General features: G+C 36.9%; 5 protein-coding genes across 5 annotated transcripts; 1 reads left to right on the top strand and 4 right to left on the bottom strand.

Annotated features, from left to right (window-relative positions):
* Positions 1-1202: 1202 nt before the first annotated feature.
* LOC125196158 (cytochrome P450 72A397-like) lies at positions 1203-4194 on the bottom strand. The gene is made up of 5 exons (XM_048094554.1): positions 3770-4194; positions 3027-3247; positions 2430-2674; positions 1962-2349; positions 1203-1886 (listed from the first exon to the last, which is right to left on the bottom strand). The coding sequence occupies exons 1-5, from the start codon at positions 4044-4046 to the stop codon at positions 1461-1463; spliced, it is 1557 nt and encodes a 518-aa protein (XP_047950511.1). The 5' UTR covers positions 4047-4194; the 3' UTR covers positions 1203-1460.
* A 1290-nt stretch (positions 4195-5484) lies between these two features.
* Positions 5485-9513, bottom strand: LOC125191702 (cytochrome P450 CYP72A219-like). The gene is made up of 5 exons (XM_048089108.1): positions 9203-9513; positions 7421-7641; positions 6995-7227; positions 6184-6568; positions 5485-6035 (listed from the first exon to the last, which is right to left on the bottom strand). Exons 1-5 carry the CDS (start codon positions 9462-9464, stop codon positions 5607-5609), a joined length of 1530 nt encoding a protein of 509 aa, XP_047945065.1. The 5' UTR covers positions 9465-9513; the 3' UTR covers positions 5485-5606.
* A 2406-nt stretch (positions 9514-11919) lies between these two features.
* On the bottom strand, positions 11920-14906 carry LOC125192919 (cytochrome P450 CYP72A219-like). The gene is made up of 5 exons (XM_048090596.1): positions 14579-14906; positions 13635-13855; positions 13300-13532; positions 12611-12995; positions 11920-12495 (listed from the first exon to the last, which is right to left on the bottom strand). The coding sequence occupies exons 1-5, from the start codon at positions 14838-14840 to the stop codon at positions 12067-12069; spliced, it is 1530 nt and encodes a 509-aa protein (XP_047946553.1). The 5' UTR covers positions 14841-14906; the 3' UTR covers positions 11920-12066.
* A 903-nt stretch (positions 14907-15809) lies between these two features.
* Positions 15810-19350, bottom strand: LOC125196589 (cytochrome P450 72A397-like). The gene is made up of 5 exons (XM_048095172.1): positions 18792-19350; positions 17841-18061; positions 17409-17641; positions 16667-17051; positions 15810-16482 (listed from the first exon to the last, which is right to left on the bottom strand). The coding sequence occupies exons 1-5, from the start codon at positions 19051-19053 to the stop codon at positions 16054-16056; spliced, it is 1530 nt and encodes a 509-aa protein (XP_047951129.1). The 5' UTR covers positions 19054-19350; the 3' UTR covers positions 15810-16053.
* A 2016-nt stretch (positions 19351-21366) lies between these two features.
* On the top strand, positions 21367-24785 carry LOC125191758 (cytochrome P450 CYP72A219-like). The gene is made up of 4 exons (XM_048089169.1): positions 21367-21640; positions 22565-22785; positions 23253-23497; positions 23874-24785. The coding sequence occupies exons 1-4, from the start codon at positions 21367-21369 to the stop codon at positions 24679-24681; spliced, it is 1548 nt and encodes a 515-aa protein (XP_047945126.1). The 3' UTR covers positions 24682-24785.
* The last annotated feature ends 123 nt before the right edge of the window (positions 24786-24908 follow it).

Raw genomic sequence — 24908 nt, 5'->3', positions numbered from 1 at the left:
ATATTTGATAACTTCAATTAAATATTCTCAAGACCTGACGTAGATTTATGCAATTGTTATTAATTAACAACCATACTATTAAATACAATAACACACTAAAATAAATTAGACATAGTCGTGGGATCCTCCACAAAAATTCTTGCCATCGTGCATTGTACCCGAACAATAATTATTTGTCTTGTTATGTCACTATTTAAATATATTGCCTGAATTAGGCACCATTATTCTCTAGATATTATCATAGTATTATAGATATGCTAGTGACATAAATTAAAAAACAAATAAAAGTATAATTATTATGAAAATTTATCAAATAGGCAGGACACATCATCAAGGTTCAATTTATGCTACAATAGACACGTATAAAACCAAATACAAAGGACAATTTTGTTAGGTTTCCTCGTCACACTAATAAATTAAATTGGACTATTGTTTTGGACATGGGCTGCCCTTTACTTACCCTGGTTTGTATTTAACTAAAAATATTATTTTGTTTAAAAAATGTGTCAAATTGCCATATATACAAATAAAGTATATTGTTTTATTCTGTCTAACATTTTTGAACCACTTCTAATATTTATAGTTGACGTAATGTTTGTTAATTTGTCTTTCATTATGTCTTGTTAAAATTAATTTTTATTTCATAGGTTAAAGTAAGTTTTGATTAAAATTTAAAAGTATGCGCATATGAGACAGGGCAGGTAAGAAAGTATATATCATGAAATTGATTCCAACTATTGTGATTTGTATGAATGCTATTGATATAATATTAAACAAAACTCTTTAGATATTCAGAATAAAATCATTCCTTCAAAATACTTAGAAATTGCAGAAAAGATTTTTTTTTCAATTTCCAATCAATCAAAGATTGAAAACGGGGCAATATTTTTAGCTATGTTTTTTTTATCATCCTAATACTTAGAGAACGATACTCACTTTACTTCACAAAGCTTTTTTTTTTTCACAGATATTAAGAAAAAAATGTTTATTTAGCCCTAAAATAATAAAATTTAAAAAAATAAAGCAAGAAATAGAATAAAATAAAATGCATTTGCAATATATTATAAACCTATTGGGCTCATTTGATAGAAAAACCACACTTTTTGCCCGAAGCTCGCCCTCGGACCTAGACCTTACGAACGGGCTTAACCGGCCCAATTTTTGCTGAATCCAACCAAACCGAAATTCCACTAAGCCAGCTCTAGGCCCAAAACTCAAAATTTTGAATGCAAAATTGAAATAACAACAATACATATCAGTACTTACACATACTTTCCATGAAAAACTACTATTACACATACTTTCCATGAAAAACTACTATACATATGACTTGTGCGCATATTGATCTAGTGGTAGAGTAGTTAATGCCGAAAGCCAAAATTTATGCTTATTTATCCATTTCAAAAAACTGCTATAGTTCAAAAAACCATAGATGTTCAGAGACTCCCAACTCTAAAAATCTAGATCTTGTGTAGGAGAAGGTGAGCTCCATGCTGAGGTTGAGTAGTGATCAAACTAACAGGGGCATGCGTATACGACGGAGAAAGCTCGAACGAGAAGCCTCTCAGAAGCATTACCAATGCCATTTTCGCCTCCAGCATCGCAAACGCTTGCCCAATGCATATCCGAGGTCCCCAGCCGAAAGGGAAGAATACGCCCGGACCCTTTTGCGCCTTCGCCACTCCTTCACTGAATCTCTGCGGATTGAACTCCATGGCATCGTCTCCCCAAATTTTCGGGTCGTGATGTAATATGATAGTTGGCAATGAGATCTGAATCCCGGCTGGTAAGGTGAACTTCCCCAGCTTGGTCTCCTCGCTCGTTCTCCGGCCAAGAACTACGACCGGTGGATAAAGCCTCAACACCTCGTAGAAAATCATCGTAACCTGCGATCAAGATCATCAGAGTTAGTTCACTCAAATACTTGATAAGATCAACGTGTTTGATTCGAATCCACTTACAATCTTGAGCTGATTCAGGCCGTCAAAATCTGGCGTTCGATTGCCAAAGACTTGCATAATCTCCTCCCGGGCTCGGGTCTGCCAGTCGGGGTATCTGCTCAACAAAACCAATGTCCAAACGAGCAACACGGAAGTAGTCTCCTGCCCAGCGAAGTAGAACAGCTTGCATTCCTCGACTACTTCATCTATGGTTATCCCGAAGCTCTTGTTACCCCTTTCCTCGATTTCTTGGAAGTTGGAGGCCAACAATATGCTTAGCAAGTCCTGATGGCTACCACCTTCCCCTGTCTTCATAGCCTCGACCCTTTTGCTGATGAGACCTCGAATCCTTGACTGGATTTCTTTCTCGATTTGTTTCATTCTCTGATGCCTTTTGGTGGGAACGAATCTACAGTATCAAGAAAACAGATCATACATGAAATACAACGGAATGCACATTCAAAAGGGATTCATATACTATGATATTACCTCCACCCTGGAATATATATAGAGCGCAAAGCTTGAATGATGTGCTCGGCTAGTTCTCTCTGAAGCTCGAATATTCGTCTCCCTTCTTGGTAGCTGCTGCCGAATGCAGTTCTTGATATTGCATCGGCCGTTAGGTTTTGTAAATAAGGCCATACATCCACCTCATAAGATCCTTCCGGTGAGACATTCTTCTCCCACGTTTTCAGAACTTCGTCACAACTTAAATACAAGGCTGGAATCATGAGCTGCGAACAAGCAAAATAGTAAGAAAAAAGCAAACTTATCTCAGTACATTATCCTATAACAATATCATCAAGATTCTACCCAACCACTTGGCCTAAAACACTTCAATTTCTCAACTATAAGAGCATACAAAGAACTTCTTCGTGATTCAAGAAGAAGGCCGAAATCATGAGCTCCCCCAAGCAAAATAGTAAGACAAAAGCTAACTTATCTCAATACATTATCCTATAACAGAATCTTTAAGATGCTCCCCAACCACAGACACACGAATAAGCCGTTTCACCAACCAGGATATCATTTTGGCCTAAATCACATCAATTTCTCAACTACAAACAAGAATTTGCAATAGAAAACCTTCAATTTCTCAAGATGGAAAGCAGGGTTGATGATTTTCCGGTGCTTAGCCCATTTATCTTTCTCAACGCTGGCAAGTCCTTGCGCAAGCAGCTTCGCCAGCGGATTCCGCTGCACCGGCTTCAGGTACAGATAGTTCTTGGTCAGCACCTCCTTCACCAGGTCCGGATCAGTCAACACGATCGAAGGCCTCGGCCCGAACCAAATCAACGACTCATTCCCTACAAAAATCAATTCAATTCAAAACAAAACAACTTCAAACATCAGCATTGCATCAGCATTCATCACAAACAAAAAACCCCCAAAATTGACCCCTCCCAACCAAATTATGCCTCAAATTATGCGAAATAACTGAATTATCTCAATCAAATTTGACAAATTGATGCCTAAATCACCTACAACACTTCAATTTTCCAACATATGGAGACATTAATCATTAATCATTAATCAAATTATGCAGAAACCTCACTCAAATCAAGTGAAATCACTGAATTACCTCAAGCAAATTTGACAAATTGATGCCTAAATCAAGCTACAACACTTCAATTTCCCAATATATGGAGACATTAATCATTCTTCATTAATCAAATTATGCAGAAACCTCACTCAAATCAAGTGAAATCACTGAATTACCTCAATCAAATTTCACGAATTGATGCCTAAATCAACCTAAACACTTCAATTTTCCAATTAATCATTAATCATTAATCAAACCCTAATGTCATAATAGAAAATTGACATACCGTATTTGTGAATTGTGTTGAGGAGGAAGGGGGAAACTCTCTTTTTGATATCATCATCGATGTTGATTGGATTGTTCCTGGCTTCCATCACCGACTGCATTATCTCCTTCAAGTCGCCGTACACCAATTTGTAGGAATTACCCTTGAAGCCCTGCCTCGTGAGGGCTTCGCCGAGGCGCTTGGGGGTGAGGTATGCCCAATTGAGTAATTTCCATGTGTAAATGAGCGCTGTGAGCGCCAAAGCAGACGCGAGGAGTATTTGAAACGCTGCTTCCATTTTTGGGGTTGAATCTGTTTGATTGATTGATTGATTGTGTGCATCTCTCACTGCAATTATATGAAGTAGTGTTAGTCAGTGTCGTGGGCTTCTGGCTTTCTTGATATTTTTGGGGAATTTTGAATTTTGGTGGCGGAGAAGAACATTCGACGTTATCAGTTTCGAGGTTCGAGAAGAGACGCGACGGCAAATTAAAACCACATAAAAGAAAAGGAAAAAGAAAATAATGAGATTTAAAATTTAAATAGTTGATTAACTTTTAAAATCGGTTAAAAAAGTCATGGAGTTTAAATGTATTGTCACTAATTTATGGTGAAAAATGTTTGGTTTAAAAAGGAAAGCAACAAATTTATTCTTAATAATTGTATTAACTCATGTTTGGTAGGGTAGATAGGACGGTATATTTTATAGAGTATCTTGTCTCATTTATATTTGGGTAAAACACATGAAGTTTGATCAAATTCTGATATATCCCGCAACTTTTGAAAATGACCAATTATATCATAACTTTGACATTTTTCTCAATTTCACATAGTCTATGATTTGGGAGAAATTATGTTTGATGTTGGCAAATGATAAATACTATACAAACAAAATGTTAAGCTATTTAAACGACATCATTTAATACACTTAGGACATGTTTGATAAGTTAGTAATACCAAGATATAGAGAATTATATATGGACATTTTTAATTGTTTGATATCATACTTAAGCTTAACTCAAAGCCCAATATAAGACCAGGGCCCTATCTAATCATACCAAAATTATAACATTAACCTTGTTTATGTATCCCACCAATTTGTCAAGTTAAGCCATGTTATTTAATATACAATACAAATTTAGATAATTTCTTTTCTATCAAACAACAACGGAAAAAAATCATATCTTTGCATATCTTAATATGAAGCCCGTATTTCTTATCTTGTTTTACATATCTTCTCATATCCCATCTTTTTTATCAGTTATATCTTTAATTTCTACATAAATACGTATGACATTGATAAATTCACAAATATAGCATGGTGTGCTTTTTGCTCCTGGGACAATTGAGAAAATGTCAAAGCTGCTAATTGTTTTTGAAAGTTTGCATGATAGATTAGAATTTACAAAATTTTATAATTTTTTTAACAATTATCCCCGTATATTTTACTAATTTTGATAAATAAACTCTATATTTTACTCCATCCGTCCCAGATAATTCGTCTTAGTTTTCAATTCGGTCCGTCTCATATAATTTATCTCATTTCACTTTTATCATTTTTAGTAGTGGACCCCATATTCCACTAACTCATTCCTACTCACATTTTATTATAAAACAAATATATAAAAGGAGGACCCACATTCCACTAACTTTTTCAACCCACTTTTCATTACAATTCTAAAACTCGTGCTCGGTCAAAGTGACCCGAATTATCTGGGACGGAGGAAGTACTTAACTTATTTAATTCACATTTTACTCCACGAGCTCTAGAACTAAGGTTCAAGCATAACATCAAACAAAGTTTAAACAAACTTTGAGTTAAAACATCTCCTCATCCCTACACCCCTAACCATAAGTTCTAGAGCTTGTGCAGAAGCAGATGAGCACCATGCTGCGGCTGGACCGTAACGACCGTGATGGGAGCGTGTGTATACGAAGGCGAGAGCTCAAAGCGGAAGCCTCGCAGGATCATAGCCAGCACCACTTTGGCCTCCACCATCGCGAAGCTCTGGCCGATACAGATGCGAGGCCCCAACCCGAACGGCAAGAACACGCCTTGCTTCTTCCTCTGCGCCTTCGCCACTCCCTCGCTAAACCTCTGCGGATTGAACTCTGTCACATCGTCCCCCCAAACCTCGCGGTCGTGATGCAACAAGATCACCGGCACCGTGAGATGGACCCCGGCCGGGAGCGTTGCCTCGCCCAGCTTGGTCTCCTTGCCCACTTGCCGCCTCAGAGCAACTATCGGAGAGTAAAGCCTCAAAACCTCGTATAGAATCATGGTAACCTGCGATGAGATTAGCGTTGTTTGAGAAAAATATTGGTAGGGGCTATATTTTCTAAATTTTATTTTAAAAAATAAACTTTTCAGGGGCTTAAGGGTAAGCCCCTGAAAAGCTCCTCATTTAGGTTCGCCTATAACGACGACAACTCACGATCTTGAGGTGGTTGAGACCATCAAAATGGGGCGTTTGATGGCCGAAGACTTGCAAGACCTCGTCCCTCGCCTTAGTCTGCCATTCCGGATGTTTGCTTAGCATAATCATGGTCCAGACAAGGAGCGAGGCTGTCGTCTCCTGCCCTGCGAAGTAGAAGAGCTTGCACTCTTCGACTACATCATCCATGCTTATCCCGAAGCTCTTGCTGCCATGCTCTCTGATTTCTTGCGAATTCGACTCCAGCAATATACCAAGCAAGTCTTCATGCTTGGCTTCCTCACTTGCCATCGCTTCAACCCTTGTGTCGATGAGATCACAGATTATGGAGCGAACCTCCTTCGCTATTTCCACCATTCTCTTGTTCGTTTTCGTGGGCACGTATCTGTGAAAGATATGTGGACTAGATTAGGATGTAATGACTACATACGAATTAATGATAATTTGACGAACAAAAAGAAATACAACGCGAAAGTTATCATATAGAAGTACGAAAAGTTCAATAGTGTCTCTTATTAGGCTATTATAACGAGCGTTGTTCCTGTATCGGATTTGCATACACAACGATACCAATAGCATGCATGATTCATTGAACCATTGACTGTTATACCGGGAATTGTTTCTGCATCGGAACTATATTATGCAACAAGTGTGTTATCTGTTGTGTAATCTATCACTCGAAACATAATTTCACCAAAGATTCTCGATCATATTTTTATTTGTATTTTTGCTATGACGATGAACCATGTAAGTTGAAAGGACTTGAACTCTATAATTTCCTTTCTTGACTATTTAGTGAGATGGGATTTACCTCCATCCCGGAATGTATACAGATCGCATTGCCTTCATGGCGTAGTCAGCCTGCTCCCTCTGCAGCTCGAAGATTCTCCTACCTTGTCGGTAACTACTGCCGAATGCAGTTCTTGATATTGCATCGGCAGTTATGTTCTGCAAACAAGGCCACATGTCCACCTCCGTTGAAACACTCCTCTCCCATTCACTCACAACTTCTTCGCAGCTCAAAACAAAGGCAGGTATCATCAGCTGCACCCGAAAAAATATATACACGGTGATTAGTACAAACATTAATGCAGAGGTGAACGCAGAAAAAAAGATTATATGAGCTATGTCTTCTAAAGTTTATTCGAGAAAATATTTTTAAGTGATTCAGATCATTGACAATGGCTTGTGTATAACAATTTGGTAAAATTTGGATTAATTATAAGACGTATAAAACCTTGAGTTTGTCTAAATGGAAAGCAGGGTTGATGATCTTCCTGTGCTTGGCCCATTTCTCTCCCTCGTAGCTGACAACTCCTTTCACAAGAAGCCTAGGAAGCGGATTCGAGCTCTGCGGCTTTGGGAATGAATCGGATTTGGTTAGAACCTCCCTAGCTTGCTCCGGATTCGTTACAATGAGTGAAGGGTTTGGGCCGAACCAATAGAACACATCTTTTCCTACAATACAACAAAATATCTATCATTCTATACCATTCAAAATAGTATCAGACTAATAGAACAAGTAGCCCACTTATCTGATCTAAGACAAAATACTATTTGAATTTCAAATTTTGTTGCAATTTGATAGAGGACTGGTCCAATCCCTCCGAGATTCATCATGAACTTATCGAGGATGTTAGCAAATGAAACAAACAAATACTATCGGAATTAAAAGAAAACTAAAACTACAACTTAATCATTATTGACTACTACACTCATTACCAGTTGATTTTAAGATGAAAACTCGTAGATTTCTCTCACCTAATCTTTATAAGATGTACTAAAACAATAGTAACGTTACTAATTGATTTTAAGATGAAACTCATATTTCTACCACCTCAACTTCAAATCTTCAATTTTGAGCAAAATCTTTCACCAGAGAACTGAAACTACCAATCTCATGACTACTCTTGGTTACAAGGACAGAACCAGGAACTTAAAGTAGCCGGTGCTGAAATTTATCAATGAGATAACGTGAGGTCAAGCCCCTATTATCTTAATAGTCTCTTTTAGTCGTAGTATATTCTCTACATTATTCTCTCTCTTACTTTATCATTTCTCTACTTTAACTATTTATTACTCTCTCCGTCCGGCATTTGGAGTCCCGGTTGGCCATTTCCATAAGAAGGTGAAATAAAATATTATAAAATAAAACACTAAAAAGCACAAGTAAAAACACATCCAAAGAATAAAGCAAATAATAATGCAAATGGGTCCCACATTCCATTATCACACCCTCCAATTATTACACACTCAAACATTTCTTAAACTCGCACCCAACTCAACCGGGACTCCTAATCCGAAGGGGGGAGTATCATTTATATAAAACGAGTGCAGAAAAGTAACCGAGACTGTTAAAGCGGGACAAAGGAATATCATTTAACTCATTCCACACATTTTCTTAATCTCTGTGTCCGAAAGAAGTGAAAACGTTGGTGGGATGTGGGTCCTACTTTTAAAGTATTAGTTTTATAATAAAATGTGAGTAGGAATGAGTTAGTGGAATATGAGGTCCACTACCAAAAATGGTAAAAGTGAAGTGTATCAAATTTTCAGGGACAGAGGTAGTATCACATAAAATAGCGAATTTTGAAAGAGTAATTAGAAAAATCTTAAACTAGTAAAGAATAAAATTTTAAAAATAAAAATATCCTTACTTAAGTGTTACTAATATTAAAAACTTGTTGTGAAAGAATAAAATTTAAACAAGTAGTACTACTAATCTCTACTTAATATATACAGACTAAACAATTTAAAATTGACATCTAAACAATAAATTATTTCTCTTTCCTTGCCACTTTCTCACTCTTATGCCCCCCTCTCTCCCCTTCGCCCATTTCTTGTAATTGGATTTGGCCTACGGTAGGTCTGTCCCTGCTTGGTTATCTTATCACCAATTAGTTTTAAGACGAAACCGATCGATTTCTATCACCTCTAACTTCAATTTGAAGAAATAATCACATCGCTTATAGTCTAAACAAAAATTTGACCAATTAAAAGAAAAAAAAAAAAAACATACCAAATTTGGAGATTGTGTTGACGAAAAAGGGAACAACTCTTGGCTTGATATCATCATCAAGATTGATGGGCTTCAACTTGGCTTCTTCCATGGCCTTCATGAAATCTCTCAAGTCCCCGATCACCGGCCTGTAAAAATGACCATTCAGTCCCTGCTTCCTCAGGGCTTTCTCCAGCCGCTTCGGCCGCAGGTAAGCCCAGTTTAGTAATTTCACCACAATAGCAACAGAAATAGCAGCAATTAAGGATGATACGACTTCCATATTTGATCAATTTGAGAAAGATGCTCTGTTTCTATTATTGCAAGGTTGCGACCGCCTTTTTTTTTGTAAATTTTTATCTATCCTCTTTGATTTTGGAAGTTTCCTAACGTGGAAGACTAGGAAAAATCGGTCAGTCATCACCTAATTTAATAAATTAGAGTAAAAAATTAGAATGTACTTGTGCGATTACATGTCTTTTATACTCTTTCTGGACCTTCAAAGTTATGGATTTTTGGAATGTCACATTTAAAATGAATTAATTCTACAAATAAAAATGAAGTATCTTTTTGTCATTTGATATACAAATAACACTAATAAAATTACCAAAAATAAATTCTCCACATTGAAAGAAGGAAGGGAGTATTTATTTTGGGTTTGGATCCTCTGGTGTGCTGCCCACCACGGCAGGGGCTGCTGTTCCACACAGAAGAATATTTTATAATAAATAAATAAATATAATATTTTAATTTTATAATGTATGAATTAAATATTTGCTGTGTGAAACAGCAGCCCCTGCTGTGGTGGGCAACACAGCAGGGGATCCAAACCCATTTATTTTCCAATAGGGGAACATTAGGGCGCATCATTAATTAGAGTCACAATGTACATTCATTCTCGTGCTGCCACGTGACACAAAACATGCAATATTGTAAACACAAAAATATAATATACATTTGTGAGGTTGTAGATGAATTTCTGCAAATTGCATTTTAGTTATAAGCAAATTGTAACAGATATTCTATTTATTTTTCATTATTTTTAGCAAGTCGACTATCCCTATTTTGCTAACTCATATTTTATTAAAATCAATATATAATAATAAAAAATATATTCTGCTAACTTTTTTTTTATTTACTTTATAATTTTTTTACATAATTAAATAATTTATTAAAATACAAGCTAGTAAAATATGAGATATATATTAGCAGTGGAGGAGTAGTTGTTAGAGTTTATATACTAGAAATCACGTTTCGAGTGATTGAATACTGTAAAACTCTTATTTCATTTTCCAAGGAATAAAACAGATTATTTTTGTCATAATGTTGTTATGTTTTACATTTAATGGATGTTAATGCATGTTTAAATGTATAAGTTAACTTAACAAAGTTTAAGTCTTTGTTTTAGTAGACCGGTTGTGGGCGGCGTCCACTTTAAGGTAACACGGTCAGTCCTAAACAAAGAAAAAGAAGAATTTCACAACCTAGATGGAATTAGACTATCCATCGTGAAAGGTTGCAATGTCAGTCCGCATATTTCTAAGCCTTACTGAAATAAGATGACATTGGTGTGGTAAAGCACTGAACGGATCTAACAACAAGACTTATCCTTGGGCTATCTACTGAAAAACGAGGTCTTGATAAATATTTGTTTCTTAATCAATGTAGGTTAGCATTGAGCATATGATATTGATTATGCATTACTTTGACTTATCAAATGTTGCGGGTTTTTCGTAACCCAATAATCCTGATATATTGGGTAATGGTGATTAATATCTAGCGGTGCTAGGATTGTTATTATATTGAATTGTGCGCGAGGTGAGTCTCGTTTGATAATGTCCTCAAGGGGAGTGCGGAACAAGATTTTATTATTCGCAACCTAGCTAGTTGGAGTTTGATCACTATATGAATAATAAATAAGCGTTTCATGCTAAGTCCACTCTTGGAATTAATAAGAAATTAATTAATTAAGTCAATAGCAGAAATTAACTAATTAATGGACATTTTTATCTTAAGCGCGAGAAATGAAAGTTAAAACGGAAACTCAATTACTTATAATTTTGGATTTGGATGGGGAGAGTTCAATATTACTTCTGTAGTGGCTGCTCGTAATATTCCAATTAAAGCTTATATTAAATTGTGGGTTCAATTTAATTAGTAAAAAGTAAATTGGATGAGCCCATATCCAAAACCTTCCATAGATCCCTGTCTGGGCCCAAAAAGAACTTAATCTAAATAGGAGAATAAATGAGACAGAAATAATAATTTTAACTGCTAAATTTTCGTCCCCCTCTACTAAGAGGAGTTCGAAATACTCTCCAAATTGGAAAAGAATTTCTTTTGTCTTCTTTATTTAAGTCCTAGTATTACGGTGAGATCAGCCCACATATAGTTCGGGAACCTGAGAGAAGATCCGTAGTCTAGTATTCAAAGCGTCACGTGGAGAAGTCGCTAGCCATCATCAATTCTTTGGAAAATTAATTAGGTATTATTTCTGCTTCGTAGAAAAGCATGTTTTAGGTTTCAATATTCTTAAAGCATGATTAATTCAAGTTATGAGCATGATACATGTGAGAATTGCGCGAATAGCTTTTGTCTAAATAATCTGTTAAATAGATCTGATTATTATGTAATTTATTTTTTCGATTAATAATTATTAAATTATGATATTCTGACGTACGCTTCCGCTGCCAGTTCCCTTCAGTAGTACTATATATAAATTTATAGTCAACTAGCCATTTTACATTTAGAAAGTGAAATCACATTCCATTCATTCATTTCATTTGTCTGTCCCACAAAATCAAGCATAACATCAAATAAAACTTAAACAAATCCTTAAGTAAAACATTTCCTCATCCCTACACCCCAACCATAGTTCTCAATTTCTAGAGCTTGTGCAGAAGCAGATGAGCACCATGCTGCGGTTGGACCGTAACAACCGTGACGGGAGCGTGTGTATACGATGGCGAGAGCTCGAAGCGGAAGCCTCGCAGGATCATAGCCAGCACCACTTTGGCCTCCATCATCGCGAAGCTCTGGCCAACGCAGACGCGAGGCCCCCACCCGAACGGCATGAACACACCTTGCTTCTTCCTCTGCGCCTTCGCCACTCCCTCGCTAAACCTCTGCGGATTGAATTCCAACGCGTCGTCCCCCCAAACCTCACGGTCGTGATGCAGAAAGATCACTGGCAACGTGAGATGGAGCCCGGCCGGGAGCGTCGCCTCCCCCAGCTTGGTCTCCTTGCCCACTTGCCGCCTTAGACCAACTATCGGAGAGTAAAGCCTCAAAACCTCGTATAGAATCATGGTAACCTGCGGTGAGATTAGCGCTGTCAGAGAAAAATATTGGTAGGGGCTATATTTTCTAAATTTTATTTAAAAAAACAAACTTTTCAGGGGCTTAAGCCCCTGAAAAGCTCCAACTCACGATCTTGAGGTGGTTGAGACCATCAAAATGGGGTGTTTGATGGCCGAAGACTTGCAAGACCTCGTCCCTCGCCTTCGTCTGCCATTCCGGATGTTTGCTCAGCATAACCATGGTCCAGACAAGGAGCGAGGCAGTTGTCTCCTGCCCTGCGAAGTAGAAGAGCTTGCACTCTTCGACTACATCGTCCATGCTTATCCCGAAGCTCTTGCTGCCATGCTCTTTGATCTCTTGCGCATTCGACTCCAGCAATATGCCAAGCAAGTCTTCATGCTTGGCTTCCTCACTTGCCATCGCTTCAACCCTTGTGTCGATGAGATCACAGATTATGGAGCGAACCTCCTTGGCTATTTCCACCATTCTCTTGTTCGTTTTCGTGGGCACGTGTCTGTGAATGATATGTGGACTAGATTAGGCTATTATACCGAACATTGTTCTTGTATCGGATTTGCATACACAACGATACCAATAGCATGCATGATTCAATTAACCATTGACTGTTATACCGAGAATTGTTTCTGCATCGGAACTATATTATGCAATAAGTATTGTAATCTGTTGTGTAATCTATTACTCAAAACATAATTTCACCAAAGATTCTCGATCATATTTTTATTTTTATTTTCGCTATGACGATAAACCATGTAAACTAAAAGGACTTGAACTCCACTATTTAGTGAGGTGGGATTTACCTCCATCCCGGAATGTATATAGATTGCATGGCCTTCATCGCATAGTCGGCCTGCTCCCTCTGCAGCTCGAAGATTCTCCTACCTTGCCGGTAACTGCTGCCGAATGCAGTTCTTGATATTGCATCGGCAGTTATGTTCTGCAAACAAGGCCACATGTCCACCTCTAGCGAAACGCTCTTTTCCCATTCACTCACAACTTCTTCGCAGCTCAAAACAAAGGCAGGTATCATCAGCTGCACCCGAAAAAATATATACATGGTGATTAGTACAACATTAATGCAGGGGCGAACGCAGAAAAAACGATTTATATAAAATTTGAAGACAGTAAAAAAAACCTTGAGTTTGTCTAAATGGAAAGCAGGGTTGATGATCTTCCTGTGCTTGGCCCATTTCTCTCCCTCGTAACTGACTATGCCTTGCACAAGCAGCTTAGGCAGCGGATTCGAGCTCTGCGGCTTTGGGAATGAATCGGATTTGGTTAGAACCTCCCTAGCTTGCTCTGGATTCGTTACGATGAGTGCAGGGTTTGGGCCGAACCAGTAGAATACATCATTTCCTACAAGTTGTGGTTTTATTAATCTACATACAATACTATAAAAATATCTACCATTCTGTACCATTCAAAATAGTATAAGAGCAATAGAACATGTAGACCACTTATCTGAGCTAAAACAAAACACTATTTGAAATTCAAATTTGTTGCAATTAGATAGAGGACTGATCCAATCCCTCCGAGATTCATCATGAAGGATTCTTATCGAGGATGTTAGCAAATGAAACAAACAAATACAATCTGAATTACTCCCCCCGTCCCCGAAAATTTGTCACTTATTTCCATGTCTGTCCGTCCCTAAAAATTTGTCACCTTCCACTTTTACAAAAATGGTAATGGACCTCATGTTCCGCTAACTCATTGCCACTCATATTTTATTATAAAACTAATATATAAAATTTGGACCCACATGCTACTAACTCTTTCTTAAAACCCGTGCCGGATCAAATTGTGACATATTATGAGGGATGGAGGGAGTAAAAACTACAACTTAATTATCATTGACAAACTCAACTTTAACCAATTGATTTTAAGATAGATTTATATCACCTCTAACTTCAATTTTGAAGTAATCACTATAAAAGTACTAAACTATAACATTACTAATCGATTTTAAGATGAAACTCACATTCCTACCAACTCTAACTTCAAATTGAAGCAATCATCACATCAAATTTAGTCTAAACAAAAATTGGAACAATTAAAAAGAAAAAAAAAAAAACATACCAAATTTGGAGATTGTGTTGACGAAAAAGGGAACAGCTCTTGGCTTGATATCATCATCAAGATTGATGGGCTTCAACTTGGCTTCTTCCATGGCCTTCATGTAATCTCTCAAGTCGCCGATCACCGGTCTGTAGGAATTACCATTCAGTCCCTGCTTCCTCAGGGCTTTCTCCAGCCGCTTCGGCCGCAGGTAAGCCCAGTTTAGTAATTTCGCCACGACAGCAACGGAAATAACAGCAATGAATGATAATACGAGTTCCATATTTGATCAATTTGAGAGAGATGCTCTGTTTCTAATATTGCAAGTTTGCAACTGCTTTGTTTTAGTAATTTTTATTCTCTTTGATTTTGGAAGTTTCCTAACGGGTTAGAAGTGGAAGACTAGGAAAAGTCAGTCAGTCAACTCATCAATAGTCAGTCAGTCAACTCATCAATTGGGAGTATATAACAAGTTATGCTCACCTAATTTAATGCTCCCTTCGTCCACAAACAATAGATCTATTGTTGTTCGACATAGGTTTTAATGTAGAATTGGTAAAGTAAGAGAGATGAGGAGAAAGAGTAGATAAAATAAAAGAGATAGGGAGAAAAAGTGAGTAAAGTACGAGAGAGGGAAGAAAAAGTGAATATTTATTACCGAAAATAGATTCTCCACTTTGCAAGAATGAAGGAAGTATTTATTTTCCAATATGTATGTGAATACATGTCTCATTTACATTTTACAAAATTTAATAAATGAGTTTCATATTCCATAAATTTATAATTTATATTTTTTTATAAAACTAATAGAAGCATATAAAAATATGATTCATATTGCTTTAATTTTTTCCAACAACTTCCATTTAAATTTCTTGAACAGGACTGAGTCAAAGTGACACACTCACACAAGTAATCATGTAGAGGAGGGAGTATTTTGGTTTCTTACAATCAAATTTGACTACAAGTGTTTTATGTCTGTGTTTACTTTTGCCTTTCTGTTTTGCAACCCTCCATTAAATGTTCTTTCCCTTGTTTGCAACAATAAATGTTCTATTTACTTTTTACTATTTTTAATAATTGGATCCTTTCTATTTCACTAACTCATATTTTATTGAAATCACTATATTATAATAAAATCAATATTTTACTTAATTTTTTTTATTCACTTTGTAAATTTTTTATGTGATTAAATAATTTCTTAAAATCCAAACTAGTAAAATATGAGACATTTATTAACACTTCGAGATAGTAGTAGTATATAAATTTATAGTCAACTAGCCATTTCATATAGGAGTATTTAATAATTGGATCACATTCTACTTACTCATTTCACTTGCCCCGCCCACAAAATCAAGAATAACATGAAATACGGAGTAAAACTTAACAAACCTATGGTACACAAAAATCAAGCACAACATCAAATAAAACTTAAACAAATTAAATGCTTAACTAAAACATTTCCTCATCCCCACACCCCAACCATATAGTTCTAACTTCTAGAGCTTGTGCAGAAGCAGATGAGCACCATGCTGCGGCTGGACCGTAACAACCGTGACGGGAGCGTGTGTATACGATGGCGAGAGCTCGAAGCGGAAGCGTCGCAGGATCATAGCCAGCACCACTTTAGCCTCCATCATCGCGAAGCTCTGGCCGATGCAGATGCGAGGCCCCCACCCGAACGGCAAGAACACGCCATGCTTCTTCCTCTGCGCCTTCGCCACTCCCTCGCTAAACCTCTCAGGATTGAACTCCAACGCGTCGTCCCCCCAAACCTCACGGTCGTGATGCAGAAAGATCACTGGCACCGTGAGAAGGACCCCAGCTGGGAGCGTCCTCTCTCCCAGCTTGGTCTCCTTGCCTACTTCCCGCCTTAGGGCAAGTATCGGCGAGTAAAGCCTTAAAACCTCGTACAAAATCATGGTAACCTGTGATGAAATTAGCCGTCAGAAAAAAATATTGGTAGGGGCTATGTTTTCGAAATTTTATTTGAAAATATATTTTAAAGTGATTTAAATCATCAATAGAGACTTTTGAATTATAATTCGGATAAACTTTAGATAAATTTAAAGGCTGGACAAAATTTTAAAAAAAATATGTTTAGTTGCTCACAATCTTGAGGTGGTTAAGACCATCGGAATGTGGCGTTTGATGGCCGAAGACTTGCAAGACCTCGTCCCTCGCCTTCGTCTGCCATTCCGGATGTTTGCTCAGCATAACCATAGCCCAGACGAGGAGTGAGGCAGTTGTCTCCTGCCCTGCTAAGTAGAAGAGCTTGCACTCTTCGACTACATCGTCCATGCTCATCCCGAAGCTCTTGCTGCCACGCTCTTTGATTTCTTGCGAATTCGACTCCAACAATATGCTAAGCAAGTCCTCTTGCCTGGCTTCCTCTTTTCTCATCGCTTCAACCCTTGTATCGATGAGATCCCCGATTATGGAGCGAACCTCGTTTGCTATTTCGGCCATTCTCTTGTTCGTTTTCGTGGGCACGTGTCTACGAAAGATATGTAGACTAGCTTATTATATATTGATTACATCATAACTAATGCAAAAGATTATTGTCTCAAGCCTTATGATTTATGAAGTGGTTAATGGAATATGAAATTTATCATTCTTTTATCAAATACGAAAATTTGGTAGAGATTTCCTAGCTTTCTCAGATTGAATTATGGTGAACGGAAATTGTTCACATAATTTAAGTTAAAAATCTAAATCATATTTTTCTTAGCGTTTCATCAGATGATGACAAGAATTCCTAACAGACGCGAACATTGCAAATCAAAGCCATGCAAGTTAAAAAGACTTGAACACTATACTTCCTTTCTTGACTATTTAGTAAGATGGGATTTACCTCCATCCCGGAATGTATAGCGATCGCATGGCCTTCATGGCGTAGTCGGCCTGCTCCTTCTGCATCTCGAAGATTTTCCTGCCTTGTCGGTAACTGCTGCCGAAAGCAGTTCTTGATATTGCATCGGCTGTTATGTTCTGCAAACAAGACCACATGTCCACCTCTGTTGAAACACTCTTTTCCCATTCACTCAAAACTTCTTCGCAGCTCAAAACGAAGGCAGGTATCATTAGCTGCACCCGAGAATATATACACAACGATAAATTAGTACCGACATTTATCCAAGGGCGAACGCAGAAATTTTTTTTGTAAGAGCTATGTATCCTACTACAATTTATTCGAGAATATATTTTTAAGCGATCCAGATCATTGGTGGCGGGTTTGCATAACAATTTACGTAAACTTTGGATAAATTCGAAGACGGTAAAGAACCTTGAGTTTGTTGTGATGGAAAGCAGGGTTGATGATCTTTCTGTGTTTGGCCCATTTCTCTCCCTCGTAGCTGACGACTCCTTGCACTAGTTGCTTAGGCAGCGGATTCGCGCTCTGCGGCTTTGGGAATGACTTGGTTTTGGTTAGAACCTCCCTAGCTAGCTCCGGATTCGTTACCATGAGTGTAGGGTTTGGGCCAAGCCAATAAAATGCATCATTTCCTGCAAATTGTTATTTTGTTATTGTACATTCAAGTTCTACATTAGAGGACCAATTTAATCATCATAAAATACAATCTATCCCTCTCTCAAATTCTTCTCTTCCCATGGCTATTCAAAATAGTACTCCATTCGTCCCATAGAAATAGGGACTCTAGGGACGATACATTTTATTGTGAAATTGGTAAAATGAGTTTTAATGCAAAATTAATAAAATAAGAGAGATATAGAAAAAAAAGTGTTTGGAGTTTTATTAGTGCATAATGGGTCACCTCATAAGAGAGAAAATCATATAAAAAATAAAAGGGACCTAATTTTATGTGACATACCAAAACAGAAAAAGAACACTATTTTTATGAGACGAAGGAAGTATCGAACTAGCCGACTAATTTATGCCAAATCAAAACAAAGAAAAATAACGGATCAAACAAAATATTTGAATTTCAAATTTGGTGCAATTTGATTCCTATCCCTCTAAAATAAAACTATATAGTTGACCATTCGACATATTACCAGTTGATTTTAAGGTGAACTATTAAATTTCTATGTATCACATCTAACTTCATATATGAAGCAATTATCGCGAGAGAACTGAAACTACAATATAAGTCTCACGACTACTCCGGTTATCACCAATTGGATTTAATATCACCTATAACTTCAATTTTGAAGCAATAATCACATCGAATATAGTCTAAAACAAAAATCTCGAATCAATTCATAAAAAGCATACCAAATTTGGAGAATGTGCTGACGAAAAAGGGGACAACTCTTGGCTTGATATCATCATCGAGATTGATAGGCTTCAACTTTGCTTCTTCCGTGGCCTTCATGATATCTCTCAAGTCGCCGGTCACCGGTCTGTATGAATTACCATTTAGCCCCTGCTTCCTCAGGGCTCTCTCCAGCCGCTTCGGCCGCAGGTAAGCCCAGTTTAGTAATTTCACCACAATAGCAATAGAAATAGCAGCAATTACGGATAATACTAGTTCCATATTTGAATGATTTTGCTTATGGAGGAAGATTATCTGCTTAATTCTGTTATTGCAACTGCCTTTTTGTAGTTATTTTATCCTCTTAATTCGAATTTGGAAGGTTCCTTTTGAATTAAAGACCAGGAAAAGTCGTCAATGCCTTAATTTGAATAATGGAAAACACTATGCTCACCAAATTTATTAAAAATGCATAGAAACTACACATTTTGGAATCATCTCATACAAAGAGAAATTCAAGATGATATGCAAGATCATTATTTGTTGGAAGAGAAATAAAAATTGATCACTACTTAGTAGAAGAGAAATCAAAATTGATCAATATTCATACCCTTCCTAAAGCTATATATGTGTGTGAAGTTTGGTGGGGAAAGTAGATATAAACCTAAAAAACATCTCTCTCTCTCTCTCTCTCTCTCTCTTTTTTTTTTTTTTTTTTTTTCTTTCCTCCTTATCTCTCTCTCTCTAAGCCAAATCGTGCATACCTTAAGTTGGATACTCTAGACTAGAGTATTATCTCTTCTTTCTTGAAGACTTTAGATTCAATAGTCCACATTGACAACTTTAGATTCAATGTCCACATTTTGCGTCTTTCATTATTTCACATATAATGTTTTGTTTAATTTAAATTTTATATGTATGCTTAGATCGAATTATTTGTATCTAGAGTATGTATTAATGTTTTTCGGATTTTAATGTCACTTTTATTAGATAAAAATGAATTACTAGGATGGATAAATTCGAAAGTGGGATATATAATTATTAAAAAAATTATTTTTAAAATAAAACTATTTACAATTTATTATACTATAGTATACTCCCTCAGTCTCACATTTGGAGTCACATTTAGTTATGGCACGGGTTTTAAGAAATTGGTGGAGTGTGTAATTAATGAAGTGAAATGGTGGAGTGTGTAATAAATGAAGTGAGTTGGTTGAAGGTGGGTCCCTTTTTTACTTTTTGGTTTTTTATTTTTGTTTTGTTTTATTTTAATATAGATAATGACATTTTGATATAATTTTGATGAACAATGAGGTAAAATTGTATGACCAAATATGAAAAATTCTAAATATGACTCTAAAATTGGGACGAATTTTTGTGGCAAAATATGACTCCAAAACTGGGACGGAGGGAGTATTATTAAAATAGTTAAATAAATGATAAGACGTCATGAATAGAAAATCAATAATGGGACACTGAATCTCCTTTTAGAATAAACGGATTTGAATTAAAAGGCCCAAAAATCTATTGGTCCACGAGACAATAATACTTCATAACTGTAAAATCAGAATACTAAAGGCCCAAAGTCTGGAGAAACATATATTGGAGTTAATTACAAAATTTTGTTTATGTATAGATAAGAATCATCACGGGTTCAGACCCCGCCATATGCTGGGATATTTTCGGCCTTAATTCACAAATCCGATCGAGCAGGATTAGTCGGATTCCGCCAAAAGGCGAGTTAGATACACCTGGTTTAAAAAAAAAAAAAAAAATTCCCACCACCACCACCATTATCAATCACTGAATCTTTCTGGATTATGAGACTTATAACTAATTACTAAAATTTTGTTTGGGTAAGAACAAAAATTGAATTGGAGGAGAATATGCTAAGATTGATTAGCCAGCATTAATTTTCACAAAAAATGGTAATATTCAATTATGATTGAGTTGACCAAACTATAATGGAAAAAATTGTAAACAATCAAATTCCATTTTTTATTAATTCACAATTTTTTTTTTATCAATTTTGTTTATGTTTAGATATGCATAGATTTTGTAAACTATAATTACAAATTTTGTTTATGTATAGATATGAATCATCAAAGTCCCACCACCACCACCATTATCAATAATTGAATCTTTCTAGATTATGAGACTTATAACTAATTACTAAAATTTTGTTTGGGTAAGAACAAATTAAAATTGAATTGGAGGAGAATATGCTAAGATTGACTAACCAGCATTAATTTTTCACAAAACATGGTAAAAATCAATTATGATTGAGTTGACCAAACTATAATCGAAAAAATTGTAAACAATCACATTACATTTTTTATTAATTCACATTTTTTTTAATCATATAAACTAATCCCCCTTCAAACTGAAGTGGCAAGTAAATAGCCACACAAAAGTAACTGTAATTAGAGAATAAACAGCCCACTTAATCTCATCTACTATCCTAAACACATGGTAAACTAGACACTTAATCAGAAAACATGTCCCTAAACAATAGTGATTGGTGAAAAACAAGTCCCAACACACACTACCTCTCTCTATCTATATAGCCATGAAATGCCACCCAAAGAAGCAAAAATGGAAGTCCATTTCCAAATACTCATAGCTTGTGTCATCTTGATTGTCTCAGCACACACATGGAAGATACTAAACTCGATGTATTTCAAGCCGAAACGTCTAGAAAAACTCCTGAGAAGCCAAGGTTTCAAAGGAAACCCTTACCGATTTCCCTATGGAGACTTGAAAGAGTATGGACAAGCCCTTCAACAACTCATGTCCAAACCCCTCAGTTTGGATGATGATATAAAGCCAAGAGCCATGACTTTTGCCTTCAACACAATGAAAAAGCATGGTATGTGTTGAAGAAATTAATCTTGAATGTATATGAATCTTGTGATGATCTTCGTTAATTTGTGATCCTTATCCCCCTCGTTAAGGAAATTGGAGCACGTTTCGTGCTGTTCTTTGGCCTTGAAGTCGCTAGAATTAGGGTTAAGTCATTGTTGTTATTCTGATTCGTTCCGTAACTTTTTTATGAATAATTTTCTAGTGCATACTTTGGTTGTTTATGTGCGCCTGTGTTTTTTTGGCCATGTTAAAATCTTGGTGTCGTTTGGTTAATTTATTGTGTGGTCGTTTGTGTGTGCTATTTATGAAAGAGAAAGAGTAAAGGACAATTTTGGTCCCAAACATATGACCAAAATATGAATTTGGTCCAAAACATTCATTTTTTTTGAAAAATAGATCCATAACAAATAAAATCCTTGTCGGAGTGGTCCAAAACTAACGGTCATGCCACTTTGCATTTAGTGTTGACCGTTAGTTTTTTTGACGTAACCATAAAAAAATGACTACTGTGTCGACATTTTCATTTGTTATGGACCTGTTTTTCAAAAAGTGAATGTTTTGGACCAAATTCATATTTTGGTCATATGTTTAGGACCAAAATTGACATTTACTCTTCATAAAAACTATAGTGCATGGAAAGAGTCTTGTGACAATCTTTGTACATTTGTGATCCTTATCCCCTCGTTAAGGGCCTTGGAGCCCGTTTGGTGTTGTTATTATGGGCCTTGGAGTCGCCAGAATTAGTGTCAAGTCATTGTTGTTATTCTGATTCGTTCCGTAATTTTTTTATGAATAATTCTCTAGTGCATATTTTGGTCGTTTTTGTGCGCCCGTGGTTTTTTTTGGCCATGTTAAATTCTTGGTGTCGTTTCAGTTAATTTATCGTTGTGATCGTTTATGTGCGCTATTTATAACAATAATAGTGCAGGGAATGAGTCATTCTTCTGGCAAGGGCCAAAGCCTTCGGTGATCATCACGGACATCGCCCTAATAAAGGAGGTGACGCAGAAGCACAATGTGTTCTCTAAGCCGACGACACCAAATCCGCTCACCAGCTTGTTCGCGCCGGGGGTGGTGACACTGGAGAAGGAAAAATGGGCTAAGCATAGGAAAATCATCAATCCGGCTTTCCACATTGAGAAATTAAAGGTGTTTTACACATACATTATTACTATTTTTGTTACATACTCCCTCCGTCTCAATCTTTGATCATAACTATATGCAAAGGTTTATAGAATTAGCCTATAATATTTACTATTTTGATATCAAAACATAATTAAACTCAACTTATAATGAAGTTTAACAATATCCAAAATATATATCTTTATCTTTCTTTACTATAAAACAAATAGAATTAGCAAAGAAAGAGATATGAATTGGTTATAGAATTAAAGCTACAAATTCCAAAATTTAGCTAAATAAATAAAAATAAAAATATTATTAAACTTACTATAACATCTTATGAAAATTTAAAATTGCTATGTCCCTGCATATAGTTAACATGGTACTACAAAATTTATTTTAAATTATCCCATAATAATGGCTTTAAACCATAAAAAATGTAAAGTGAGAGTATATGATTTAGTGGTGTGAAAGGCTTTCCTTTTCTTGAGCAGCTGATGGTGCCTGCCTTCAACCTGAGCTGCGAGGACGTTCTGTCCGAAATCGAGAACAAAATGTCGCCGGAAGGAGTGTGCGACCTCGACTTCTGGCCATACCTCGAAAATATAACCAGCGACGCCATTTCAAGAACTGCATTCGGCAGCAGCTACGAAGAAGGTCGGAAAATCTTCGAGTTACAAAAGGAACAAGCCGACCATGTTCTAGCCTGCCTGCGTACAATATATTTCCCAGGATCACGGTAATAGATACTCCCTCTGTCCTTAGTTAAAGCGTATTCCTTTTTGAGACATTCCTGACTAATTGTGTCCTTTCCCTTTAAGCAAAAATCAACTTTTTGACAATAGAAGTCTCATTTTGCCATTTTGATAAGTCTGTCGTCATTTCACTTTTCTATAGATAGCAAGTCAGCCTCATGTTGACTAACTTATTCCGCTTATATAAAAGTGTACTAAACTTTTCAATTTGCATTTCTTAAAATTCATGAAAAAAAGGACTTTGAACAAACACAGTGTTTTATTCCGTCTTCATTTATCTACTTTATTCTGTATTCACTTAACTTACGTTTCGATTAAACATTCTTTCATTTTTTCTAACTCCTTTTATTGTGTGTGTAGGTTTCTTCCAACCAAAAGGAACAACAGAATGAAGGAGATCGAAAGCCAGGTCCGTCCCATCGTCCGTACCCTCATCGACAAGAGGATGAACGCCATCAAAGCCGGAGAAGCCATCAACCCGGACTTGCTTGGGATGCTCTTGGAGTCCAACTTTCAAGAAATCGAACAGCACGGCAACAAGAGCTTCGGAATGACCATCGATGAGATCATCGAAGAATGCAAAGTCTTCTACTTCGCGGGGCAGGAGACGACCTCGACGTTGCTTTCGTGGACATTCGTTCTGCTGAGCAAGCATCAAGAATGGCAGAAGAGAGCCAGAGACGAGATTTATCATGTCTTTGGCAAAGAGAAGCCAAACTATGAGGGATTGAGCCAGCTCAAGACGGTGTCGATGATACTATTCGAGGTGCTGCGGTTTTACCCGCCCGTGGTGGCTCTGCTCCGGCACGTTACGGAGGAGATCAAGCTGGGGAAATACACTCTGCCTAAGGATATTGGTGTTAACATTCCGGTGATGTGGTTGCATCACAGCCGCGAGTTTTGGGGGGATGACGCGATGGAGTTCAACCCGGAGAGGTTTAGCGATGGGGTGGCAAAGGCGACGAAGGGCGGCTTGTTCTGCCCCTTTGGCTGGGGGCCGAGGATATGCCTCGGGCAGAACTTCGCGATGGTGGAGGCGAAGGCGGTGCTGTCGATGATCTTGCAGCGTTTCACCATCGAGCTGTCGTCCTCGTACACGCACGCCCCTCGGCTCATCTTCACGTTGCAGCCTCAGCACGGCCTGCACTTGACTCTGCGCCGTATCTAGATACTTTTTACATTTAGTATCAATCAGTGGCTGATCCAGAACTGGAAAATAGGTGGAATGAATTGATAAAGAAAAAAAATTAAATGTTATACTCCAATATATTCTTATGGTAAAATAAACAACATACTAAAATTCAAGTAGCACTAGCGTCTGTTGACGACCACAATTGAAAAAAAATTAAATGTTATACTCCAATATATTCTTATGGTAAAATAAACAACATACTA

Source organism: Salvia hispanica, chromosome 6 (genome assembly GCF_023119035.1).
Source record: "Salvia hispanica cultivar TCC Black 2014 chromosome 6, UniMelb_Shisp_WGS_1.0, whole genome shotgun sequence".
Lineage (NCBI taxonomy): Eukaryota > Viridiplantae > Streptophyta > Magnoliopsida > Lamiales > Lamiaceae > Salvia > Salvia hispanica.
This window is presented reverse-complemented; position numbering and strand designations above follow the sequence as displayed.

What these genes read in the sequence shown, in the direction of transcription:
- LOC125191758 (XM_048089169.1), top strand. Translation starts at nt 21,367, where the DNA reads ATGGAAGTCCATTTCCAAATACTCATAGCTTGTGTCATCTTGATTGTC. An exon ending in TCCACATTGAGAAATTAAAG is followed by an intron (nt 22,786 to 23,252) that starts GTGTTTTACACA and finishes TTTCTTGAGCAG; the next exon opens with CTGATGGTGCCTGCCTTCAA. An exon ending in ATATATTTCCCAGGATCACG is followed by an intron (nt 23,498 to 23,873) that starts GTAATAGATACT and finishes TTGTGTGTGTAG; the next exon opens with GTTTCTTCCAACCAAAAGGA.
- LOC125192919 (XM_048090596.1), bottom strand. Translation starts at nt 14,840, where the DNA reads ATGGAACTCGTATTATCATTCATTGCTGTTATTTCCGTTGCTGTCGTG. An exon ending in CAACACAATCTCCAAATTTG is followed by an intron (nt 13,856 to 14,578) that starts GTATGTTTTTTT and finishes CACAACTTGTAG; the next exon opens with GAAATGATGTATTCTACTGG. An exon ending in ATATACATTCCGGGATGGAG is followed by an intron (nt 12,996 to 13,299) that starts GTAAATCCCACC and finishes TATCATTCACAG; the next exon opens with ACACGTGCCCACGAAAACGA.
- LOC125191702 (XM_048089108.1), bottom strand. Translation starts at nt 9,464, where the DNA reads ATGGAAGTCGTATCATCCTTAATTGCTGCTATTTCTGTTGCTATTGTG. An exon ending in CAACACAATCTCCAAATTTG is followed by an intron (nt 7,642 to 9,202) that starts GTATGTTTTTTT and finishes GTTGTATTGTAG; the next exon opens with GAAAAGATGTGTTCTATTGG. An exon ending in GTCTCAACCACCTCAAGATC is followed by an intron (nt 6,036 to 6,183) that starts GTGAGTTGTCGT and finishes ATCTCATCGCAG; the next exon opens with GTTACCATGATTCTATACGA.
- LOC125196158 (XM_048094554.1), bottom strand. Translation starts at nt 4,046, where the DNA reads ATGGAAGCAGCGTTTCAAATACTCCTCGCGTCTGCTTTGGCGCTCACA. An exon ending in CAACACAATTCACAAATACG is followed by an intron (nt 3,248 to 3,769) that starts GTATGTCAATTT and finishes TGATTTTTGTAG; the next exon opens with GGAATGAGTCGTTGATTTGG. An exon ending in ATATATATTCCAGGGTGGAG is followed by an intron (nt 2,350 to 2,429) that starts GTAATATCATAG and finishes TTGATACTGTAG; the next exon opens with ATTCGTTCCCACCAAAAGGC.
- LOC125196589 (XM_048095172.1), bottom strand. Translation starts at nt 19,053, where the DNA reads ATGGAACTAGTATTATCCGTAATTGCTGCTATTTCTATTGCTATTGTG. An exon ending in CAGCACATTCTCCAAATTTG is followed by an intron (nt 18,062 to 18,791) that starts GTATGCTTTTTA and finishes AACAATTTGCAG; the next exon opens with GAAATGATGCATTTTATTGG. An exon ending in TCCATCACAACAAACTCAAG is followed by an intron (nt 17,642 to 17,840) that starts GTTCTTTACCGT and finishes TCTCGGGTGCAG; the next exon opens with CTAATGATACCTGCCTTCGT.